Genomic DNA, 23,910 nt, shown 5'->3' with positions numbered 1-23,910 from the left:
TGTACACTTTTTGTCCCTTCAACCTAACAAGAGATTTAGAAAAAAACTGAAAGAAGCCATTTGGGGAAGGGAGCCTTTATTTCCATTATTTCTTATGAAAACACCAATTCCATTCTTTCTGGATTTGAAGCATAACTTGAAAAAGAGCATAGATGATCTTGTATGCGACATGAGGAAAGAGAAAAACTGAAATATCTAAAAATACTGCTCTGATCAGAAATATATTCAATATCGAGGCTAGAAAAAAGAAATGTATGGTCAGTGCAAATGACAGAACATACACTTTGCTTTCTGGTCTTGTCTCATGCTGGGGGAAACTGATTTGTTGCTAGGGCAAATAGTTCCTTTTAAATGAAATTGTAGTGCAGTGTCTCCTTTTAGAAACATTCTTCTGAGAATCATCCACTGTTTTTTAGTTTCTTTTGCCTTGAATATTAGCAAGTTTTGTTCCCACTTGGTGGAGGAATTTGTCATTCCTTTTCTGCATGTGGAAAGTGAAACATGCAACAGGGGTTTTTTATAGTCTTCAACAAAAGGATATGGTTTCAAGAGCTCATCTATCACATTGATATTGTTTTTCACTGATTTTGGTTATTAAGTGTCACCGAGTTTTCCTCTTGTATTACTCTGCCCTGCTGTATTACCTTGTCAAATTAACATGTATTTCTGAGCACAGCCACAACCCACTCAACTGCTTTCTGCTGACAAAAAAGATCCCCACAGAATTTCTCTATGTGATTACATGTGATCTCTCTGCAGAATTACATTTTACATCCATTGCCATTCACCTCTCAGAATTTCTTATGAAACATTCACTGAAATTTACAAAGCCATGCTGAGAGGATTTCTTTTTACTTTTGCTGCATGGCAGAGCTGAAACATTCCAGCAGAGTTTTATGAATGTGAGTGTTGAATTCATCCAGTATTTCACCTGGGGGATGTTGACCATTATTTTATCTGTCTGATATGTTTAGTCCATAAAAATGTTAGCATGTTATTTTTCTGAAGAATCCTTATTTTCATGGGCAGGCATAAGGCAGAATTTTATGCTGTAAAATGTGATGGTTCATGAGTGCCTGTCTGTCTTTAAGATGTCTAGGAACCATGCCTTATATAGTCACATAGAAAGAAATCCTCATGGAAACAGCATTATGGAGGTGGCAGCTGCAGCTCTTTATTTTTGTCTGTGTTGAATTTTGCAGCAAAATGTTAACCCTTTATGTGATTGTGGAAATTACATTCATATCCTCCTCAAATACAGAACATACATATATCAGAAAAAAAAATCTTAAGATGTACAGAAGCGAGAAAACAGCTCAATAAGAGCTAAAATTAACTCTGTTTGTACCAGATTGCACTGCTATTGCTGAAAATTTGGGCAAGGACTATATTTAGGCATTATAATGTGGTTGGAATTAGCAGTTATACCTGCCTAATATCCTTCCTCACCCAAAGGTTTTTTTTAATTTGTTAGATGCTGGCAAGCAATATTCAGAAAACTCCATATGGAGATATCTTTCCCAGAAAATCTTTCTTGTCTTTTCCATTCCTGATGGGTCATTGTGAAATGGATGAGGACAGTGAAACTATCAAGGTAGAGACAATGAGGCAGTCAAACCCCTCAGTACAGAGTTAAGTGCAGACTGCGACGCTAAGGGGTGAATTGGCAGTTTTGAAGCTTGTAAGAGCAAACTCCCAACCCACAGGGAGGCTCACTGTGATTTCTAAGAGAATGGGTTTTGAGAAGCTGGCAGTGCTGGAACCTGGGCACAGAGCCTGGAGACCATCAACAGCAACCTTGCCAATCACTTTCTGGTGGTTTCTCCAGATTTAGGAATAAGCAGAAGAAGAAACTGCAATCTGGCTGCAAATTATTGCTCCTCTTCTGTGTTTTTGCTGGTGACAGTAGAAGCCCACAGTCTTCATCACTTGCTTAGTAATCCTATTCTATCTCCCAGTAAAAGTAAAACTTTTACTTGAGTGAGAAAACATTGCTTTGCCTCATCTAAGGTATCTGTGGCCAAAGTGCTGCCATTAAAGATCTGTAGCTTGGTCAGAGCACGGTGTTGTTTGCTATGTGAAATAATGCCTTCCTGAATATTGCTACCTCTGTTTTCAAATGCTGTGAATTTTCTCTTACACCTTTTCTTGCTGATCATCCCCTTTTATATCACTTTGTCAATATAACTGATATCCTCACTACTGAGGGTATTCTAGTGTCTACACAGCAATCTTGACTATGCAAATATGCTTACCCATCCTTCTATAAGAGGGTAGTTTCCAAATATTATTCAGTTCTGACTGTTGGTTTTAGCAGTCAACTGAATGTGGGGAAAAGGGAATTCAGAATACATTTTTGGGAAGATATTACACATGTGCAAAGTGTGATGCTAAAAACATCCACTTTGTGGATCAAATGAAAACAGAACTTGAATAGAATAATCATGTCACAATACAGTTGTTACCATAGCTATAGAACAATTTTCTAGTGGATTTTTATTTTACATTAAAAATTTTGTGCCATGGCAACAGCAATGCCTGTTAAAGATCTAACTCTGTCAGTATAATTTATCTATTACAGCTCTTTTCATTATGGTTATTAACAACTGTTATTCTCCTGAATGTCCTTTAGTTTGGAACATGGAATCTCTTGAGATACAAAAGTGAATAAGACAATTTCCAATTTTACATGAATGCGAAATTCACAGTATTCAGTATGCTTCTGATTTTCTTAATGTGCTCTGCAGTCTTGGAGTCAGAATTAGGAAAAAATATCTGAGTTTGATGAAGCATCTGTAAATTATAACTCTCAAATCCTGAAAGTGAGAAGTGGTATTCTGCAGAGTTCTATATATGTACCACAAGCAACTGTGCTGGGGTGCATCATTGTGAAAATAAATAGCTGATTGAATTGCAATCTGCTGCCTAAATACCAGTTTGGTTGTATATAAACTGGTGATAATAGCAATATGTATCTGTGGCTTTGAGATTATGGCATAACTGAATTTATTTGTAGTTCCAAATGTAAATGTTTTCCTTGTAACACAGATATGGCAGTATCACAGTGAATTTCAGAAGTAATCTGCTCAGATGGATAGGCTGTACGTGCACTTGTAATAACTCTAAAGTTCTGTAGAAATGACATCTGTTTTTGTTTTGGTATTTATGATACTATTTACAAGTAAAAAGATAAAGTGGTAAGAAAAGCAGTATCTGGTAAGGAAGCAAGATCTATTTCTATCGGCTCTTTTTTTTTTTTTTTTTTTTTTTAATTACAAAAATAAATGTACTTGCAAAAAGAAAAAAAAAAAAAGTACTTTTAAGCTGAATGCTTCTCTCCACTGGGATTGAGTCCAAGAGCTTGAACTTCTCCTGTTCCCTTGTATCCCTCCCTCTTTCTTAAAGTTCCTTGTCCTAATGCTTACTCAAATGCCTGTGCAAAAAGAAACCTGGTGTTATTAAATGACTGTTCACTGAGTATAGACCTATGTAATGTAATTGTTTATATAAATTCTTAGTGCCAGTTAATTTGTTGAAATAAGAATAACAATAAGAAGAAATTAAAATATATTAATTAATAAAAGGTTTAATAGCATGGGTTTTTTTCAATACACAACAATATTCAAAACAAGAATTATTTTGATATGTTTAAAACCAGAAAATAATGTATAAAATATCACATTTTGTGCATTACTACTAAGCCTCAGGAGAAATATTGATTTCAGTATCTTTTCTTGACATTTATGACAGAAATATGCAACAATAAAAAAATCTATCTCAGAGATGGGTCATTATTAAGAGCTAGAATTTAAATTTTTTATAAAGTTTCATATTTTAGCAAGGGTATAATAGTACCATTATCCTGTGTAAAGCTTATCATTCTTTAAGTTCTTGAGATGGAGGTCTTGGATATTCCCATGAACAATGAATCTGCTTTTTTAGATAATGGTGCACTTTGATGAGGTTATTTAACATCTTATGTTTCAGATCTTAGATCAACAAATACTAACTTGGAATGAGAAAGAAAAATGTATTCTAGGAAATTATTTTGTGATTATCTGTTGTATGGTTTATTTTTTTTTCCTTCAATGATTTCTTTAGAACATGACTGGGTGTGCTAGGCTACTAAACTATTAGGAGCCGTGCTATAGTCCATCTCTACACTCTACTTATTTGCTGAACATAAAAGTATTAAACATAAACTGCATTAGGAAACTAAAATAATAATACAAGTCAGTATTTGAAGAGCATTAATCTTAACAGTTACCAGTTCAAAAGCCATAAGATTCAGAATTATAATTGGTTCATTAAACTGTTGGATGTCTGGAGGATTTCTAGTCCATCCTCCTGTTTGGAGCAGGACTGTCATCATGAGATCAGACATGTCTTTTCCTAACCAGGTCTTGAAACTACCCAAGGGTGCAGACAGCATGAGATGCTGCTTGCTTCTTAACCTTCATAACAACACATGGATTTTTTCCCCAGACAGCCCTAGTCTTTTTTCTTGCCTGGTATACATGTGGTTTGCATTGCTCAAAATGATGAGGTGAAGAAGGTATAGCTATGAGATCTTTGCTTACTTTGTCACATAATTAACAAAGCTGTTATTAAAAGCAAAAGGTATCAAAGAGAAGAAGTAACAGCTGAGGCAGCTGAAAGCAACAGAGAGAATACTCTGTGCCAGAGCTTTTGTTGCTCTGGTCAAGACAGACCAAAGGTTACACAAGTAGTCATTAAACATGTTCCTCGGTTTTTGAGTAACAAATTCGACACATTAGGGGTCTGATTGTTTTTGGTCTACTGTAATGAATAGTAACCATGTTTCAGAAACATTCTGTGTTAAAAAATGTTTTATACTCTGAACAAAGAAAATCTTAAGGAATCTCAAATCAGATGCCCAAACATTTCTACACTTTCACTGTTGTATCCTTGTGCTTTATCTCCCATTTTTCAAGTTAGTATAATATCGCATTACAGTCTCACCTTAGAAGGACAGATGAGTTCATGTTTGTGTACCCCATAGATAATGGACATAATAAAAATTTGAGAAGCTGTTAAAGAACTTGATATTCAAAAAAGAATTTAGATGCTGTGCAGTAATTTAAAAGATGTGCAGATATTTAAAAGATGTGAAGATGTGACCTTTAGGGACATGGATTGGTGATGGTGGTGGACTGGGCAGTGCTGGTTTAACAGTTGGACTTGATGATCTTAGAGGCCTTTTCCAAACTGAACAGTTCTATGATGCAATAAAAATGTTGAGGCGTTTCTTCTTCATTAAGCAAACTTCATTCTGAACACCAAGTGAAATACACAGGGTATTTTTGAAAACTTGTAGTGATTTTATAAAAAGTGAAATAGAGTACTTGCTAACACATTAGAAGATTAATGGGTGCACAAGCACTCTTTGTTTTAGTTTTTCCTGACTTCCATAAAGTACTTGTGTGGGTATTTTTAAGAGGAAAGTTATATCTAAAGTAGAATATATATACTTGTGTGCACACAGTACAGTAACTGTTGTGAAAGATTACACTGAAAGGGGCTCATACAATATACTTGGAATCTTAAAATACATGGTAAAATGCTGCCACATCAACTATCAAAGCAACCAGAATTAATATTTTGATATGCTGTCACTGCAACACTGCTGGAAAGTAAGCGACACACACACACTTTCTAGTGGTCAGTACATGTATTCACTGACCACAGGGGAATGGAAGTTTTCAGTAAGAACTTACTTTATTTACAGCAGTAAATTGAGCAAAATCAATTTGAGATTTTGATGAGATGCCACTGGTGCTTGGCAGTCGGTACTGTTTAACATTTTGGGTTTTGCCAGTCTTTAGCCAACACTAAATAGACCTGCCTAGAAGGTGCCCAGGCACAGTGCAAGTTTTAGCTGAGATCAGAGATTATTCCCAGTAATTATTTGGATGGATGAGCTTTGTCTTGAGAAGGAGGAGAGTTCAATTTAAAGGACATGAGGCTAGTAATTCTTTAGATCCTAGTAGCTATTGGCCAGTACTCTTTAGTAACATAGATGTAGCAAAGCTAGTAGTGAAATTGCAATCCAGGTTCTGTAAGCTTTACTTTTTCCTCATTTATGCCTCTTTGTTGACTTTGTCCTGACAAAAATATTTATCTCTTCAATTAGTTTAATACTCAGCTATAAGATACCTGTCTGGAACATCAAAATAGGATTCAGTTCATGACTGAGATATATAAATGTAGGTATCTGAACACAAACTGATTGCTGTCTCCCCTAAGTTGCTGGCAATGTAGTTAACCCAATTAACAGAGTACAGGGAGTGATAGGTTCCATTCATTTTATTAATCTGATTTCTGACTGTAGTGGGAGCTGACATGCTTCCTACCTATGTAGAAAAATGAGGTCTCTTAATCTGGAGCAGAATCTCAGCTACTGAGTTTTTCATGTAAAGGAAAACCACCAAAGCCAGTAACAATTTGCATAATTTTTTGCTGATTTTCAATTCACCTTCAAAATTGCAGACATATGTATAAATCAGCAACTTTCAGAAATCAAAGAGAGAATGCCCCATGTCCTCCTCTTCCCCTGAATTTTTCCCCTAAACCAAATCTTTCTGGGTTTATTGATCCCTTAAGCTCTGTTACGTCCTACATTTAACCCTTCTCCATAACACCTCACATCTTTTTGCAAAATGTCTGAAGTGTATATTCTAGTCAATTGTTTCTCAAAGAAGAAAAGTGTATTTTCTTAGGTTCTTAGAATTTATCATATATAGAAAAACATTTAATTGTATATTTTTAAGATGCTGACTAGTAAAAGAGTTGATGAAGTTTTGAAGTACTCACCAAAATCTTTCTTCTGTAATTCATAAAAGTCAAGGACTGCTTTCTTTTAGAAAGGATATTTTGAGATTTGATTGGGGTTTTTTTTTGCCAGCAGATATTTTAGTTAATTAGAGAAAACTGCTCAATATCTTTGCAAATTATGCCACAACACTATGCTCAAGTTTTTTTTTTTTGTAGTAGCTACTGCTGTGCACGGAGTCCTACTGTTAGAGTCAGTCTAGGACAACTTCTAGAAAGAATGAGATTAATTTATCTTTAACAAAGTAGTTATAGAGATGTGACCATTAGTAGGGACACAGTTATTCTGACTAGAACATGCTGACTTAATGCCATGTTGATAGAGGGATGTTAACCACACCAACACTTAAAGTGAGTCAGCGCAGGCCTCCTTTTGCACCCCCTCCTAGTTCTTCAGTAACAAGTGTAAATAAAAGCTATAAAATTTTAATAATTCACTCTAAACCTTGCCAAAGAAATGCATTTTCTGTGATTTCTTTTTGTGTGCATGTATGTACTAAGTTGCATATAAAGCACGTTTGAGAAGACTTGATTTTGTGTTCTTTTTCCCAATGGTTACTATTACTATTCTCAAAAGTTCCCAAAAGTATAACCAATGCTCAGATCTATTCCTTAGAGACTATCAGTAAAAAAGGCATCATAGTATAAATTCACTATTATTATAATGGCTATAAAAAGAAAAATTACTAAGAATACTCCTGACAATAATGGCTCTTCACGTATTTTACCACCTACAAACGAACTACCTAATTCATCATACTAAACTGTGTAATTTGTGTGCATTTCAACTCAATAGCAAATTAGAAGAGACATTATCAAGCTGATGGAATAGCAATGGCCTATTTTATCTTATAAATTTGTTTTTTCATGGAACTTACATATAGCACTGAGCACTGTTGGCTCTTCTTCAAGCAGCAGACATTTCAGTCAGGATAAAACAGTCATATTTAAGATTTTTTTAAAGAGAATAATAATTCATTTCATGGCATAATTGTCTTTTGTTTTTTTGCATAAGAATGTGGCAAGCAGCATTAAAAACTAATTTTGAGGAGAGTAAGCATTTTGTTGTTTGCAGTGTCTTATCACCCTTTTATGTTTACAAGGTACTTCTCATTTCAGAGCAATGTGGCCAGGGTGAAACATCCACTGAAAGTGAGCTTCCTGAAGGACACCCCACTGAGCAGTTTGCAGGTTTACTTCATGGATCATCACCTGCATGTGACCCACCTGAAAATCCACTCCAGCTGTACAGCAAAGTAAACCTGTGCAGTGGGCCACTGGAGAAAAGCATTTTGAGCAAGAGTGCAGCACAGCAGATACAGCTTCGGAAAGAAAGCAGCTCTGATCATCCTGTTAAGAAAAAAAAGCCACCAATTGTAAACAGAACCATATTTCATACTAAAAATAAACCAGCAGAAAATCATACCCTGGTTAGCACGCCACGGATAAGTGAACAATGGGTTATTACCACTGGGGGATTTGTGGAGCGAGCGTGCACGCTGGGCAGAATACGATCTTTACCAAAGACCTTGCTGGAAATGCATTTGTGCAAAAATGTTTCAAAATCTGATTCTAATCTTATCACCCATCCACCAAATGATAAAAAAGCAAGAAGCAATTGGAGTGAACCCACACCAAAGCCACAGTGCTCCAAAGGGAATTCGGAGAGAACACCTTCTTTCACGTCAGAATGGGAAGAAGTAAGTTTTTTCATTTTTTAAGTACTGCAGTCTTGTGAAGACACTGTTACTGTTTTTGTTTCAGAGACAAAATAAAAAGTGAATCTTCCACACTGCAAAGCCTTAGAGAGAATGTCACAGTGTACTGCATGGGAGTTCAACAGCTGGCACAAAATGCGAAGCATTTCTGTTCAAATGCTGCCCACTCAATAAACCATTGTTTCCCTGGTGAATGAAGTTAACCAGAAGTAATTCTGCAATTTTCTGTGGCACTGACGTTATTGTCTACTAAAGCCCTCACTGCTAACAATAATAATATTGGTAAAATCCTTAGTAACTGTGGCTATTGTTTATATATTTGCTAATTATTTCCACCATGGTAGTGCCCATCAGCAAGAGCCAGGAGAAAATGGCAGCAATAGAGAGTAGATTGGGCATTCTACAAGCCCTCCTTATGTATTGCATCCTCCAACTGGTATGTAGCCTGTGTACAAAATGCTTGGCACATACCTGGCTGCTGTGTGAAGTGGGTCTGCAATGAATTCAGGCCTACTAACAGAAATTTCCACACTGAATTTGTAGTGCACATGCTTGCTTATATGAGAGACTTTATTTTAGGTTTAGAATTCAATTTAATTAATTTTTAGACACGTTGTTTAATTTTTTTCCCTGTGCTGAATTTCAAAAATTTATATGGTTCTTTGTAGACACAGAAGTACCCATCTCACTGAGGTAAATTAAGAGTGTGCAATGTTTAGATCTTTATTGCTCCTACAGAGAAGTGAGCACTTCTCTTTACTGTGGTGGGGAAATGCATGTATCTCCAGAGTGGTATTGTGTTCAGAAAGAATGCAGAGTTTGATTACATGGTTGGTTATTTTTCTAGGAAAATGTTTCAAGCTAGCCTAAATGTCTGATTTGATAGGACATTTTAAGGCACTTTTCATTGTAAAGGAGATACTCTCTTAGTGGAGTTGTACTAAGGATATCAGCTTTTGATCTTTACAACTTGGATATGTTATTATAAAATCCTAATTAGAGTCAGGCCCAGGTTTGCCTTTCTACACGGTCATCAAGTTTGATATTAAGAGTAAAAAAAGTACCATATATATATATAGTATGAATGGTCAATCTGCAGATTCTGTCATATTGCCAGACTTTCTCCTGTTGCCAATGACTAATACATACTTTTCCTGCTAGTCGTAATATTAAGCTTGGTAAAGTGTGTTTCTCTTTGTCTACCTTCTTAGTCCACAGCAACCTTTTGATTCACTTTTTGATTTGTCCTGATCTTACAGAAAATAAAATAGATACAGTGGTTTTTACCTAGAAAGTTCAATGTCCCTTAGAAACATGCAAGTAAGTTTTGGGATCAGCACAGTGTTGTTTCACAGAGAATGTTATTCTGTGGAATGTTGGGACACAACTATGTTTCATACCTATTTAGTGCCCTTGGGGCAGATGGAAAAAAAAAAAGGGGCTAGGAAAATCTCTGGAAATATTAAATGAACAATTGATTTAATTGTGTGTATTTTAAATACTTTAGAACATACAAGATAATTTTTTTATTCATTAATATTACTGCTTAAATAAACCACTAGTGATCATATCTAGATGACCAGAGCCATCAGTATGTAAGGAACTCTACCATGGAAAAAGAAATACTCGTCCCAAGCTTTAGTTTTTGCTAGCATACAAATATTGCAAAATAAAAATCAAAGTGGAGAAATTAATTGTCTACCTTTGATTCATGTGTTTTACAATTTTGATTGTCCTTTTCCTAATGAGAATAATTATGCCATAAATCTATGCATGAAAATCTAAAATAAAATACTGAAGATGGGGTCCCTCAGTTGTTTTACTGTTCTCTCTTTTGTAGATTGATAAAATCATGAGTTCGATAGATGCTGGAATTAATACTGGACTGGGGGAGATGAAAGATCACACTACAAGTAAGGAAAAACAACAAACTATTAAATTTTGACTCAATTGTCCACAGGGAAACGGTGGAGAAGACATTGCTAAGTAACCCACTGTGTTGTAATAATTTGTAGACTTTTGAATAACTATGAACAGAATCTCTGTTGTTTACTGTTAAAGATGCTTTAGGCCCAATGTCCTGGAGCTGTTGCTTTAGATAGCATCTTGGAGTCATTAATGTTGTTTTGAAACCTTATCAAAAAAAGTACTCCATTAATGCCTTTGTATTGAAGCCTTTCTTCTAGGGGGGTATTTTACAATCTTTTTCAGATGAGGTTTTGTTTGGAATGATGGAACTCTGAGTATATTTAATCTAATAACTGCTCACACTTTAAAAACTATTATATAATGCTACAAGAAATACTTGCCACAGGGCTGAAAATGCTGTTGACAGACAGTGGCTGGTCTTACCAATGATAAAAAAATTTGAAAACCTCCCCTCCCATGGAGAATTCTAAGAAAACTATGTCATGCCTAGCCTGTTGGTCTGTCAGTGTAAACCTGTGCAACTATGCTGATAAGAATTTTTAAAGCATTTTATTATGTCTCCTCCCTAACTCATGTAGAGAAAACTGGCTTGCATGTCCAAATAATTTAGTTCTGAGGCAAAGCTGTGTTAACTCAGCTGTACTGGCAAAAATTGCATTGGGTTTATATATAGACAGGCTGTTATGTACCTTATCATTTAAAATTTGGAAAAGGATATATTTGAACAACTGTCCATTTCATGGAGCATTACATATATACAGGAGGAAACTGTGTCTTAGCAAATTAAATATAATTGACACAGCTATTTTAACAGTAGCTTAGAGTGAAAAGGGGATCTAAGGTAACGAGAAAATAACTGATTTAAATGCAAATATAATTGCAGATAAAACAAGCAAACTCAGATTATTATTTTTTTTTCTAAAAAGAGTAAGGGGCAATATCATGAGAAGTGCTAGGCATGTTGTTCTGTTGCAGTCTGTCCTTTCGGCAACTTGCACTGTTGGAAAACAGAACTGTTTGAAGACAATCTCTACGTTAGGAGATAATGAATAATTTCTGAAGATACTATAAATAATTCAGGATTTTGTGTTTCTTATATTTTATTGTGGTAGTTGTAATGGGTCTGCTGGAGATGGAGTTATCTTTCCCACAGCAGCCTTCATAGTTCTTTGCAATAGTAGCTAGAAAGGTGTTCACCTGTCAAACACCCTGGTGCTCACTCGGCACCACAGCTGCCTCTCCAACACTCCCTCCTCGCCAGTGGGGAGAGGTTGGGCAAGATCTTGGGAGGGGACATATCACTCAGCACCAAGGCTGCCTCTCCAACAATCCCCTGGTTTCACACAGGCATTTTCTTTTGCTGTATTAAACTGCCTTTATCTTGACCCAAGGGGGGTTTTTTCTGTCTTATTTTCTTCCCTACCATGTCCTGCTGAGGAGGTCAGTGGTGGAGTGGCTTGCTGGTCACCTGGCATCCAGCCAGGGTCAGCTTCCCACAGTAGCACACAGGCACCAAAGGCAAAATTTGGTGTAGGGTAAGAAGCTTCAGAGCAAGTAAGAGCTATGAAATGGAGACAGTAACAGTATATGTTTGAAAATTTCCATAACTTAGTGATGTGCAAATACTACTGTATCTGTTGCTATGACTGACCACTGCTTTTAATTTTCTACTTTTTTAATATCAGAAAATACCTCACAACTCTGTCTTCAGCCATTTTGCACTTCTACTGCATAACTTATTTTTCTTAGCATAGAAATATGGCATTTGGTGTTTCAACTCTTGCAGCTGGGACCTACTCTTTTCTTTGCTTTTTTTCCTAGAGTGGACATTGAGTCCTAACTTACTTTCTATTCAGTGTGCAGCATTCTGAACACCAATATTTCTTTTCTTTCCTGCCAACTCCTTAATGGTCTTTAGCTAGTTTAAGATGATAATTTGATTTTGCTCTTAATTAAGACATCAAGCAGTCAAAATACAGCTATCTTTCCTTAAATTTTGTCAGTTTTGCTTTACATGCAGCTTGCAATAAAGACATGTCTTTCTACTATAGACCCGAATATATGCAGCTTCACGTGTATGTCTTCCACTTTTCGTTCCTTTTGACCATTTCCAGATTCAGTCAAACACAATTTAAACAACAAAGCAAAGGGAACTATTATTGAATCAAATGCATTACATACATCAAACATGGTATACTTCAAGTATATTATATTTTATTGTCTTAAGTAATAACCAAGTAATAGATAATCTAGAAGGAAATAAAGAGTTCTTCCTTCTTACTGCTAGCAGGCTTCTTCTTAAACATAACATGGCCAAAATTAAAGATCTGGCCTATGCGTAGGAATAAAAATTAATTATAAAATATAAAACCCCATAATTTTGAAATACTTCATCAGTTATGTATAACTGTGAGGAATTTTAGTTTTACTTGAATATGTGTGGAAGAATCTTATCCAGTAAAGCTTAAAAATAATATTTTTAATGTTTGGACTGTGTAAATCAAAGAAACTTCTACTGTTGAACTGCAAGCATCTAGATTATTGAGCACTGTATTCAGGAAACTTCACTGTCTAATAACTTTTTTATCAAGCAACAAAATTTGTGATAATACTGAAAAGTAGATGGAGCTTCCTATGGAATCCTTCATTTCAGCATTTGCTTAGTCCTGTACTTCGTATTATACTTCAATGTTATCATGAACTGCATACAAAAGCAAAAATATGTAAAATTCAACCACAAATACTCTCTCAATCATGAACATAAAGAGCTTTTTTACTACGTAGTATCTCATTCTCAGTGAAAAATATTTGATAGGAAATATGTCATATGGTCATAATTAAATAGCTATATTTAAAATTAGACAATGATGACATCTTGTGATGAAGTTCTTGAATGGACTTGCCAGAACTTTGGCCTGTATCTTCCTACTGGTGGTATCTGGAAAGACTTCTCTTATATCTCCAGGGAAATCTCTTAAGAAGTGATTGGAGGAGCACTAAAAGGAGGGATTCAAACCTGAGTATGCTTATGAGGATTTCATCTACAGCGTGCATTCAGGAACAAAAGAATTAAAGCAGAACCTTCTGTTTAGTAGTACTACAGGTACTGGAGGAGAAAACTTAAAACTACAGAGAAGAAGAGGACTGTTGATGTCCTCTGACAAATTAGGACAGCTGGAGTGCTGACCAGGAAGCAAATAAGAACAACTCTTGATAATGACAAAAACCCCAAACACTAGCTTAGGGAATAAAAAATACCCATTGCCAAGAGGAAATAAAAGGTGCTGCTGGCTAATGATCTTCTACTCAAGGTGATGTGGAAACATCTGCAACACCTGGCACTTAAATTATGGCTGATGTGCTTCTTCAAAGAGTCAAATTTTGCCAAATTACAAAGGATTCCACCAATCGTTAGCATAGGATAAAGAATAATAATAGTACTGCCAAGAATTATCCTAGCAAATCAGAAGTTCATATCAGGCTCTGTGGTAGTGAATAAAGGAGTTGAAGATCCAAGATAATATTGTTTTTCATCTCATGTCCAAGGTTAGCATCAGTCAGATGCACCCTAAATGTAACTCTTCTCTCTCCTGAGAGAAGTTTAAAATAAGAACCATTTGGCAAGAACAAAAATCATAATTTTAAGTAAGGCAACTTGAAAATCAGTGTCATCCCTGGGATTATTTAAAACAAGAATAAAGAAGTGACTAGAGAAAGTAATGGGTCAGTTTGCAAGGTATCTTAGCTGTTTGCATGCTAATAGTAGAATAAAGAGGAGCAGAGTTAACTGAAGAGTTCCCGAGGGAAACAAGAATTAATTTGATTATACAACAAAACTGACATTGTAGGTACTTTATCATATATATCACTATATACTATATAGTAATACAGTCATGTAGAAGAAGGGAAGAAGAGAGGAAATTTTGGCTTGTATTTCAAAAACAGCTGTTTTGAGATCTCAAAAATATGACTAGATAGAGCTTTTAAATATCTGTTGGTGTCCAGGGAAGCAGTAAAGAATGAATTTGTTCTTGATGCTTTTCGAAAGACATCGAACATAATAGTAATGGGGGGTTTTATTTGCCATTTTTTTTAAGAGATTACTTTGACAGACTGCCCAGGAAAAAAAATGCTGAAGAAGGTAGATGTAATCAAATTCAGAGATTTTATTTTAAGAACTATATAGGGCACACGTTCAAGACAAATCTGTGGGGTTTTCAACAGAAATCTACCAAAGACCAGAGTACATCCTTCACCAGTGTGAAGAAAAGAAAATGTAAAAGGCCAGCTGAGCTAAATTTTCATCTCTTCTTCCACCTTAGGCAAAATGAGGAAAGTTTCTCTCTTTACTAAACATGGTGGAATAACACTCCTGTGCAAAGGCAAGCAAGATTTATTATAACATTATTATACTAGTACATTAATAGATAGAAGAAGAAGAAGAAAAAATGTTCAGTACCTAAGAGAGCTACTGGAGGAAAGGAAGTGGTGCATGGAGTAAGTGCAGAGAAGGGAAATGATTTTTTATTACATGAGTTTACTGTAAAGCTTGTCGGTGAACATATGACATGCACAGTTAATCCTAAGAGCTAAAACATCAGTTGTAGATAAGGAAAGAACAGACTATATAGGTTACATTTCTTAACTGTCTGCAAAACTTAGGCCTATTAGTGTCTTTCTGTGAGATCTTGTGAGGAGTGTATCAGGTACCAAAAGACTAAATAAGAATAACATAGAACTTATCTTTAAAAGAGGAAAGAAAGAAGAATGTGGGGAATTATTTTCAATTAATAAGCAAGTCAATGAACTAAGCTAAAGTTGCTTTTAAGAAACTTTTAAGTAGCTAGAAGAAATAAATACTAAACAATATAGATTTGCCAAGGGCAAACCTATTAAAGCCATCTAATTCCCTTCTAGGAGTGGATAGGAAATATTAGGTAAGGGAAAAACAGTAGATGTCCAGTATTAGGATTTTGACACCGTCTCATCTGTTTTTCCTGCAAATTAGTTAAGAAAGCATGAAAATAATGGTAGGTCAGACAGATTAATTTTATTTGTAATGTATAAATTCAGACTTCTGGAGTGTGGACTGCATTGAGCACATCTGAGCCATTAATGCTGAGCTAGATAAGCAGGCACTTTTTTATTATTGTTCATCATGTCTAAATGTCTGAAGCACATGGAAATGGCACTGGTGCCTTAAAGGAGCTTCTCAGATGTAGCTGTCTAAAACTAACTAAAATGAATCTCCCTCTGTTCCACAGGACAAAATTATAGTGGTGATACAGTGAAGCATCCAGATAGATTATTAGGAAGATTATAACTTTGGTTTCATTCAGCAGCATCTGCAAGACTTTTGAATAGCTGCCAGAATGAGAAAGAGTAATGGTTGGGATATAACTGACCTTGGCTCAAGTCAGAATGGAATAGGTCACTGATTTATGCCCTTTGAGTCTATTTTGTAATCATTCTGCGACTACTGTAATAACATGATTTAGCAAGAACCCATCGAAAAAGTAAAAAAAAGAAACACTGCAAATTCATATTTTCTTTGCCTAATTATAGACAATTTTTACCCCAACAATTAGAAGTCTTTCAAGACATACACAGCAGTAAGTTTGTGTTGGAGCTTGGTAGCTGTTTGCAGGTGCATGACTCACGGTTTACTTATATTTGCAAATCACTTGGAAGGGAATAATCAAAAAATAATCTACTTCAGAAAAACAAGACTAAAATGGGTAATGGATATCATATCATCATCATGATTAAAGCTAAAATTGTTTCAAATCAGAGCAGTTAAAATAATGTTTAAGAAAATAATTGTTGAAAGTCATTCCACTTCAAAATAGTCAAAAATCATTTTATTTTTTTGAGAGAGCCACTTCTGTCAAATATGTTCTAGCACATGGAGGGTGATTTATAGTTTTATAATTCTACTAATCATAAATTCTATTTTGGATGCTGTCCATAAATGCACTAAACAGTTGCTGTGTCAAGTCAGGATATTTTTTGTCAGCTGAGCATGTACCTACCCTTGAGTGCCCTCATTGTTCCACCTAGAGGCAGACAGGGTAGAGTTTACTGAATTGTCTTAATTTTCTTGATCTAAAATTTTAGTTTGAAATATACTGTCAAGTCTTTTTCTTGCAGCTGAAATAAACAAAATTCTCATTGCATTTAGGAAGATTGTATTTTACAGGGTTTTGTGTTGCCCTTTTGTGAGAGCAGTGCCTTTTCCTGTGCTTGGAGATAATCCTAGCACCACATGCAACATCTATGTCTTAATATCAATATCAAGGCTACAAACCTTGCTCAATGACACAGCCTGAATGCTTACCTTTCAAAGATTAATGTTGCTTTTTCCTGGAAAAGGTACATGAAACAGAATCACACCACATTTAAAAAAAAGACTTTCAATGAAGCTAGCAAATCTTGTGGAATATTTACTTTAGCAGTATGTATCCTCATGTGTACAGCTTCAGAGACTCACGAGTTGGCTCTTTTTAGGGCTGCTTTTAAACCAGAAAGCACTGGAACACTGAAGGCTATGTGTGAGTTGACTGCACTACCTCTATCTCATTTGAAAGCAGGACTGGACTGCATTGTGCTGTATTCAGAATAAACCTACAACTCCACTTTACGTCAAGTTTTTTGTACAAACAAGACCTTATTGCTTCTCAATATGCCCACTGTATATTTGTGTTTCAATGTCATGTTGTCCAAATTTAATGCCAGGGACTGACAGTAGGTCACAGAGCACTGAATTCCAATATATTTTGTAGTGTTCTTTCTCAAATCTTCCATTTCAGGGGGAAAGTTGTAGAGAGTCATTATACAAAAGTTATTTTCTTTATTTAACTTCTCTACAGATATGACCAAGGCTATTATTGATGATTTCTCCTTTGCAGTATGGGGAAAGTTTTAAGAACTTTTACTTTTCAGATTTATGAGGGAAATTACTTTGAGCACAAAGACTGGGAGAATAAAGTAGACATGACTTCACCAGCTTAGGAAAAGATGGAATCAGGTGGGGCCATATCCAAAAAATCTGGCTGAGAAGAGTAAGGGTTCAGGTTGCACCCTTTACAGCTGTAACACAATTGAAATTGGGCTTGACTGCCTTGACTGCCTGAAGCTACATGCTTGATTTCCTCTGTCTTCACCTGTTCCACTGCCACTGCTCAGACATGAAGCCTTCATCAACCCTAGTGTGGTTCTGCCTATAAAAGCTAATAGACTCACTCAAAAGTCAAACTTCCTTTTAACAAATGAAACCTTGTTAGGCAGGCCCTTTTCTGTTTGCTGCCATATGGTTGCAGTTTTGGCAAAGTGATTTTCCTCCAAAGCTGTTAATATCTTCCCTCTTCCAAGAGCTGAAAACAGATAAAATATAAGTACTTAATTAAGGCAGAATTTTAATTGGATATGTGTAGGCATGGTGGCATAAGGCAGATTTCACAGTGGTACATTATAGACTTCGAAGTATATATATTTTTTGTAATTTAGTCGTTGTTTTGCATTTACCTTGTCCTTTTTAAATCTCCATTTGGTTAAAATAAGAGCTTTGACAAAGCGGACTTAATTAATAGAATTTAACAAAATGAGCCATGAGACTTCTCACTATAAGAGGGACACCTCTTAAGCCTTCAGGTTGGGACACATAGGTATAATTTTGCCAGACAACTAGACTGTAAAATAAGGATGACATCACTTCTCTCCCAACTTCCCTTTGAAGACTCAAAGACCTATAGCATCACAGATGGCAAAAGAAGTTATCTGACAGAAGGAATCTGACTCTAGCTGGTAGAAGAGGAACCTGATGCAACAAGGCAGCTCCAGCAGCTGATGTCTGCTCCCAGTGCTGTTTGATGCTTCCTCAATACGAAATTCATATGCAATTACTGAAATTACTAAGCTGGAAGCCTTTGAACTCTTTAGGAAAGAGAGCCACACATTTGTGTTTGGTTCTGCCCTTCCTTGTATCCTATCAACAACTGAAATGTGAATGTGGAATTTTAATTTGCAATGGCAGAACAGCTGGGGGGAATTTGCATAACCAGTCAATATGAGTGTTTCAGAAGGTAGAAGAGATTCTTCTTTTAGGTAAAACAGTTTTCAGTCAGTCACATGCTCGTATGGAGCCTGTCACACCCAGTACCCAAAAGCAAGGAGGTGTGCATGTGTGTGTGACCAAGTTGCTTGCCCATGGTCGCTAATGTGTGTTGTGGTAGGCTGACTGTTGCATTCTTAGTGTATCTGTTGGGTTCCTTTTGATTAGGAAAAGCAAACTATTTTTTCACAGAACTTTAGGAATCAACCTTTGCTGTGGTATGGTCCTTTTGCTCCAAAATTTTTACAGTGGCACTCATTGTTTTTGCTTCCTTTTCTTAGATATTTTAGGTCATGCTTTTGGAATAACAAAAATATTTTTATCATATGCAATGTGCCATAATGTTGTTGCTGTAGTGCAGAGTCTTCTGCTCATAAATTGTTTGAGCCGTAGTTTTATCAGAGCACACTCCTCCTCTTGACAGGAACATATTCCCTAGTGTTTTACCACTGCCAGCAGTGTCCTTGATTATCAGTACAGACCTTGCCTTTAACTCTTTGAGGCACTGTCTCTTCTGGTGCTTTCACATATGCGTTTCTGCCCTTGCATTGTTCATAGCAATCTTCCTATTTTTTATTAATAATATCTTCATTTCAAATTATTTGAATGGCAATTTAAGTGTATGCAGTCATCTGGATTATAAAGTCACTGAACTCACCTAAAGATCATACAAATTCTACAGAAGCCATCAAATATTGGGTTAATTTCTTTTTACTTCTACATCATAAAAAACTAAACAAGAGATAAAAAGACATCTGTTTAAATGTTTCATTGAACCCCAAAATATACCTTACAGAAACTAGGCAAACTGCAAGACGATTGTAAAGCTTTTTAATATGTTTTAAAATAAATGCAATAGGAGTTGCATTCAGAAAGCTCCAGGCATTTATTTTAGTTTCTGATACTCAAGTATTCCTATTATACTACAAATTTTACCCTGTAGTGTCACAAATGTAATGATCAGCTCTATGTTCTTCATACACAAATTTTGTTTGAAACAGCCCACTACAACGGAAGACTCAGAACATAGAGTAAAAATGTAAGTCATTGGACCATATTTACCAGAGTAGTCTTTGACTCTGATACATTTTCTTTTTACATTTCCACTCTCTCTGTAAGTGCCAGTCAATATTTACCTTTTATTTCTGTCCATGCTTTTTGTGTTCAGTGTTAGACTTCTTTTTCCAAAACTGTTGCAAAGCAATTCAGTCATATTCACAGACATGGATAAATGATTTCTGGCATATGTCTTCTAGAAGGAATAGAGAATATTGATAGCAAACTAAGAAAGCTAGGAAAATGGAACTATAAATGTCATAAATATTGACATCCATGAGAGAGTAAATGTATAGCTTAATTCTTGTCAATTTTGGTGTAGTGGCTGTCAGACCTGATCTGCAACAGAACTGCTTAAACAAAGGAGTCTTCTACAAACTCTCTTTTAATTGGAGGATTGACATGTAGTTTTGACTGATTTAATATGCTGAGACTTTTCAGTGGTATTTCCCACTGAAATTACACATCTGATGTAATGTGCTGTTGAAACAGCACAGGAAATTAAGGTCCTATTTCAATACTGATATTTTATCCTTTTAAAAAATAAAAATTAAACCATCTGCAGTCTGGCCTGCTGTACTGTTATTTCTGAGCAACCAAACTTTTTTTCCCCTCACAGAATACAAACAATGTATTCTTCTTTGGAAAATTTTTTTAGATCTGAAGGTTTTTTATTTTCTAGAAATACTTATTCTTAGAGAGAGGACTAATGCATGCTGAAACTCTACCATCTCTTCTTTTATCTTGTTCTTAGACTAATAGCTGTTTCATCCATTCTAATGTTAAATAGGGTGAAAAAAAAGAAGTCTCTGTGACCACAGACATGAACAGTTAATGCACAGTTTGAATGCTACTTAAATCTAAGGAAATTCAAATAGTGTACTTACCACTGTTATTAAAGACGTCTTTCAACATTTTTAAAATATTCTCACATTATATAATTTCCTTTTAGAAGAAGCAAGAGATATTGAGTTATAAAGAAAATATGTATGTTGATATGTCATGATATTGAGCTATGCACTTTAATATTTGTCTTAAGACAGCGTGTAGAACGGTATATTTCAGAATACAAAATTCTGAAAATCAGATTTTCATTGACTTTCAAGGGCATGAAGCTTAGAAATACTGACAAATAATAGTAAAATGGAGAGTTCAGTAGTCTGATGTTTAAGCATGCTTGGGGACAGTGCTTAGAAAAACCTTGTATGTTACTCTACAGAAAATCAAAAGTAAGTGAATAAAAGTTGTTCTCACTTTAAAAGTTTGGGTATACCTGCCTATGGCCTAACCTTACAAAAATCCCACTGATAAAACCAAATCATGCTAGATCTGAAATTATTTGGTAATGAAATTTGTTTAAAAATAATATTGCTCACTTTACCTTCTGGGTTCTATTGGTAGTAAATGGGTCCTTAACTCTTAAGTGGATTTAAAAACATTTCTGAGGATGGTGTTAATGCTGCAATCTTCTCCCCCTGGTCAATCTTCTCCTCTGTCAAACCAATCTCTGAAGTAACTGAACTGTATGGAATGTATCTTTTTCCCACCACGGGGTTGAATATAATATGTCTGAGCTTTGCCAACCTAGATAGGGGATAAAAGGATCAAAAAAGGAAGATTGCAGATTTCCGAACTTGAAAAAAAAAAAAAGATTAAAACACTTTCAAATTATTTCCAGTAAGACTGAGGTCTTGCCTGTTTCTCTACCATACCACAATGGTGTTGGGGAAGTCTCCAATAAAACAGTTCAGCTGGATTTCACAAAGTTAGTGCCAGAGTGGTTGCTGCTAACAAGTCAATGATGCCCTCATTCTATAATGCTCTAATAATCATCCTACTTTTAATTCCAGAGGTTAAGAGATTTTTTTTCAAGCCATGATAAATGTTGAGAAAAAAGTTATCAGATTACTTGAAAGTTTTAGAAACCACATGTTTAGGTTCAGCTTTTTCTTTGTTGTTTTAATCTGAACCTTGCAACTATGTAGCCACTAGGTATGTTAATATTTTATTCAATTTATTTGACTAAATTAAGCAGTGGTTATTTCTAAAGTAGAATCAAATTCAATACCAGATTGAAAATATATATGCAGAATACACATCAATGGACTTAAAAATCCACATCAGTAGATTTAAAAATATCTGATGAAAAATGAGGCTTTCACAGCCTGTGGCCAGAAAATACTTTAAAAGTGACAGAATATTCCGAAATTCCAAAATAGCTTTTACAGATTAGGGTTTAGTAATCAGTTTGTTATTTTTACACATGATTGCTAGTGGCAAATCTCTAAAACTTTATTGAGTATCTCTATTGGTGTTTCATATGAAATAATAGGAGTGCTACTCTCAGAAATATGTTAGGGTTGGAGATGTGCAAGTGAGACTATGATGAAGTTTATCTTTCATAAATATTATAGAGATCTAAGTCTACTAAAACTGTTTTAATAATGGTTTCTTGAAAGTTCAGCTGATTCACTCATGTTTCCTTCTAGTAGTCCTTGGATTTAAATAGATAAGAATCTTTGGATTTGTATTTCTAGTAGTCACATATTAAGTATTCACAAGAACATCACATACTAGTTGAAAAATCTTTGACTTGTTGTAGAATTTGCAGCACACCAAATTGTTTCTAGTTTTCATTCCACCTGCAGAAAATGAAGCAATTCAGAATATTGAACTTATTAAAGTGAATTCATTTAGTTTTACAACCCAGACTGCTAACGTGAGTTCATGACTATAATGCTAGGATCTGTATTTCCTTGTTTCATTTCCCTGTATTCAGGAAAGTACTGCATTGGAATGCCTTCACATCCTTTGAAAACTATTTACTATATACTACTTACCACCCCTACAATGTAACTCATGATACCAGGAATTTCACAAAACTGATTTTCTACTTTTATCCCTTGCTTTTTTTATTAATATTAATATTAATAAATTAATTAATATTTCAATTTATTAATTAATTAATAAATTAATTAACATTTTATTAATATTAATATCCTTTTTATTTTAGGTTATTGCACTATTACAATTCTGAGAATGGCTGTGGTTAAATTACTGACTGATAATATGAATTTCCTTTAAATGCTAAAAATAGCATTTAGTCTAAAGTGGTGAATTGTTCTGGAAGCTACTTCTAAATTGTATTTATTATTGATTGATAATATTTGCACTTCATGCATGACTTTAGACAAATATTTCTTACAAACTCTGCTGTTTGCTTCTCTAGTTACAGGGTACAATGGCCTATCAGTTACTTTGTGCTACTTTTGTTTTCTGCTAGGCTATTTGAAGCATTTCATTGAACATAATTCTAAAGGATACATTATCTTGTCAGTACACAAATCCCCCTATTTGCATATCAATATGGCATTTATACAGAGCCCAGCCATTCTCAAATTTATGCAAGAAGAAAATCCAGGTACATGAAAATTTTGAAATGAGTACCAAAAAATGTGGCTAAACAGCTCTTAACCAAAATGTGAGACTACATATAGGTGTTGGGTTTGCTTATTAAACTGCCTCAAATTTTGATCTGCTTTGTAGTATAGGAAATAATCTTGAAAGTGCAATATTCATTATAAAATATTGGTGGAACTAGTCTGATGAGTCCATTTTCAGCTAAGCTGTACCTGCAGGAGCACTTGAACTCAAGCTGAGATCCTTTTGCCTTGACAAATGAACTAGGTAAGGAATGATTCCTGGAGTACATTTTATGAAACTTGTCTGAAGAGTTTGTATCGTTCCAATTTCTAAAACAAAAAGCCATGCAGGACTAAGTATAATGCCATGAGAGGTATTTGCAGTGCTGTAAGCATCAACACAGATTCTTGAAACAAGACCCCAGGCTCCAGAGGTGGGAGAGTGAGAATAGACCCGTTTCCATGAGGGAGCTCACAGACAGAATGAGCTGGGTTTATATAAGCTCATCCATATGCAAACAGTCCAGTGAGTTGCCAGAGCTGTGCCAGCATGCCACCCACTCAAGTAATGTCTTTATTATTCATTGAAAGATGCTGAAGTTTTCTTGTGGTGCTGCAGAGCCTGTGTAAGCAGGGGATAAATATTACAGAAGGTGGTTATAGAGTTTGTATGTAATAAGGCAAGTTCCTGTTGAGAACCTGACTCTTTGTCAGGAAGCAGAGATGGATAGTTGTTTCCTCAAAAGTAAGGAGATGTCTGCACCCACTGGGCCAAGCCAGGTGCTGATGACACGCTCCAGTGACCACTGAAGTATTACCTGAA

The 23,910-nt window shown here is 35.3% G+C and overlaps 1 protein-coding gene across 4 annotated transcripts in view; it reads left to right on the top strand.

Moving 5' to 3' along the window:
* Positions 1 to 23,910, top strand: part of ANKS1B (ankyrin repeat and sterile alpha motif domain containing 1B) — a 413,515-nt gene that overhangs the window by 188,903 nt on the left and 200,702 nt on the right. For 2 of the 4 annotated variants that reach the window (XM_066319365.1, XM_066319364.1), the window contains exons 13-14: positions 7,972 to 8,552; positions 10,411 to 10,483. In XM_066319365.1, coding sequence (XP_066175462.1) covers positions 7,972 to 8,552; positions 10,411 to 10,483 — 654 coding nt within the window. Of the gene's footprint in view, positions 1 to 7,971; positions 8,553 to 10,410; positions 10,484 to 23,910 lie in introns of those variants that run through there. The other 2 variants (XM_066319362.1, XM_066319363.1) reach the window with 1 other exon arrangement.

The sequence above is a fragment of the Sylvia atricapilla genome, chromosome 5, assembly GCF_009819655.1.
Source record: "Sylvia atricapilla isolate bSylAtr1 chromosome 5, bSylAtr1.pri, whole genome shotgun sequence".
Classification (NCBI taxonomy): Eukaryota; Metazoa; Chordata; class Aves; order Passeriformes; family Sylviidae; genus Sylvia; species Sylvia atricapilla.
Note: the sequence above shows the minus strand (reverse complement) of the source record. Positions and strands in the feature narration are given on the sequence as shown.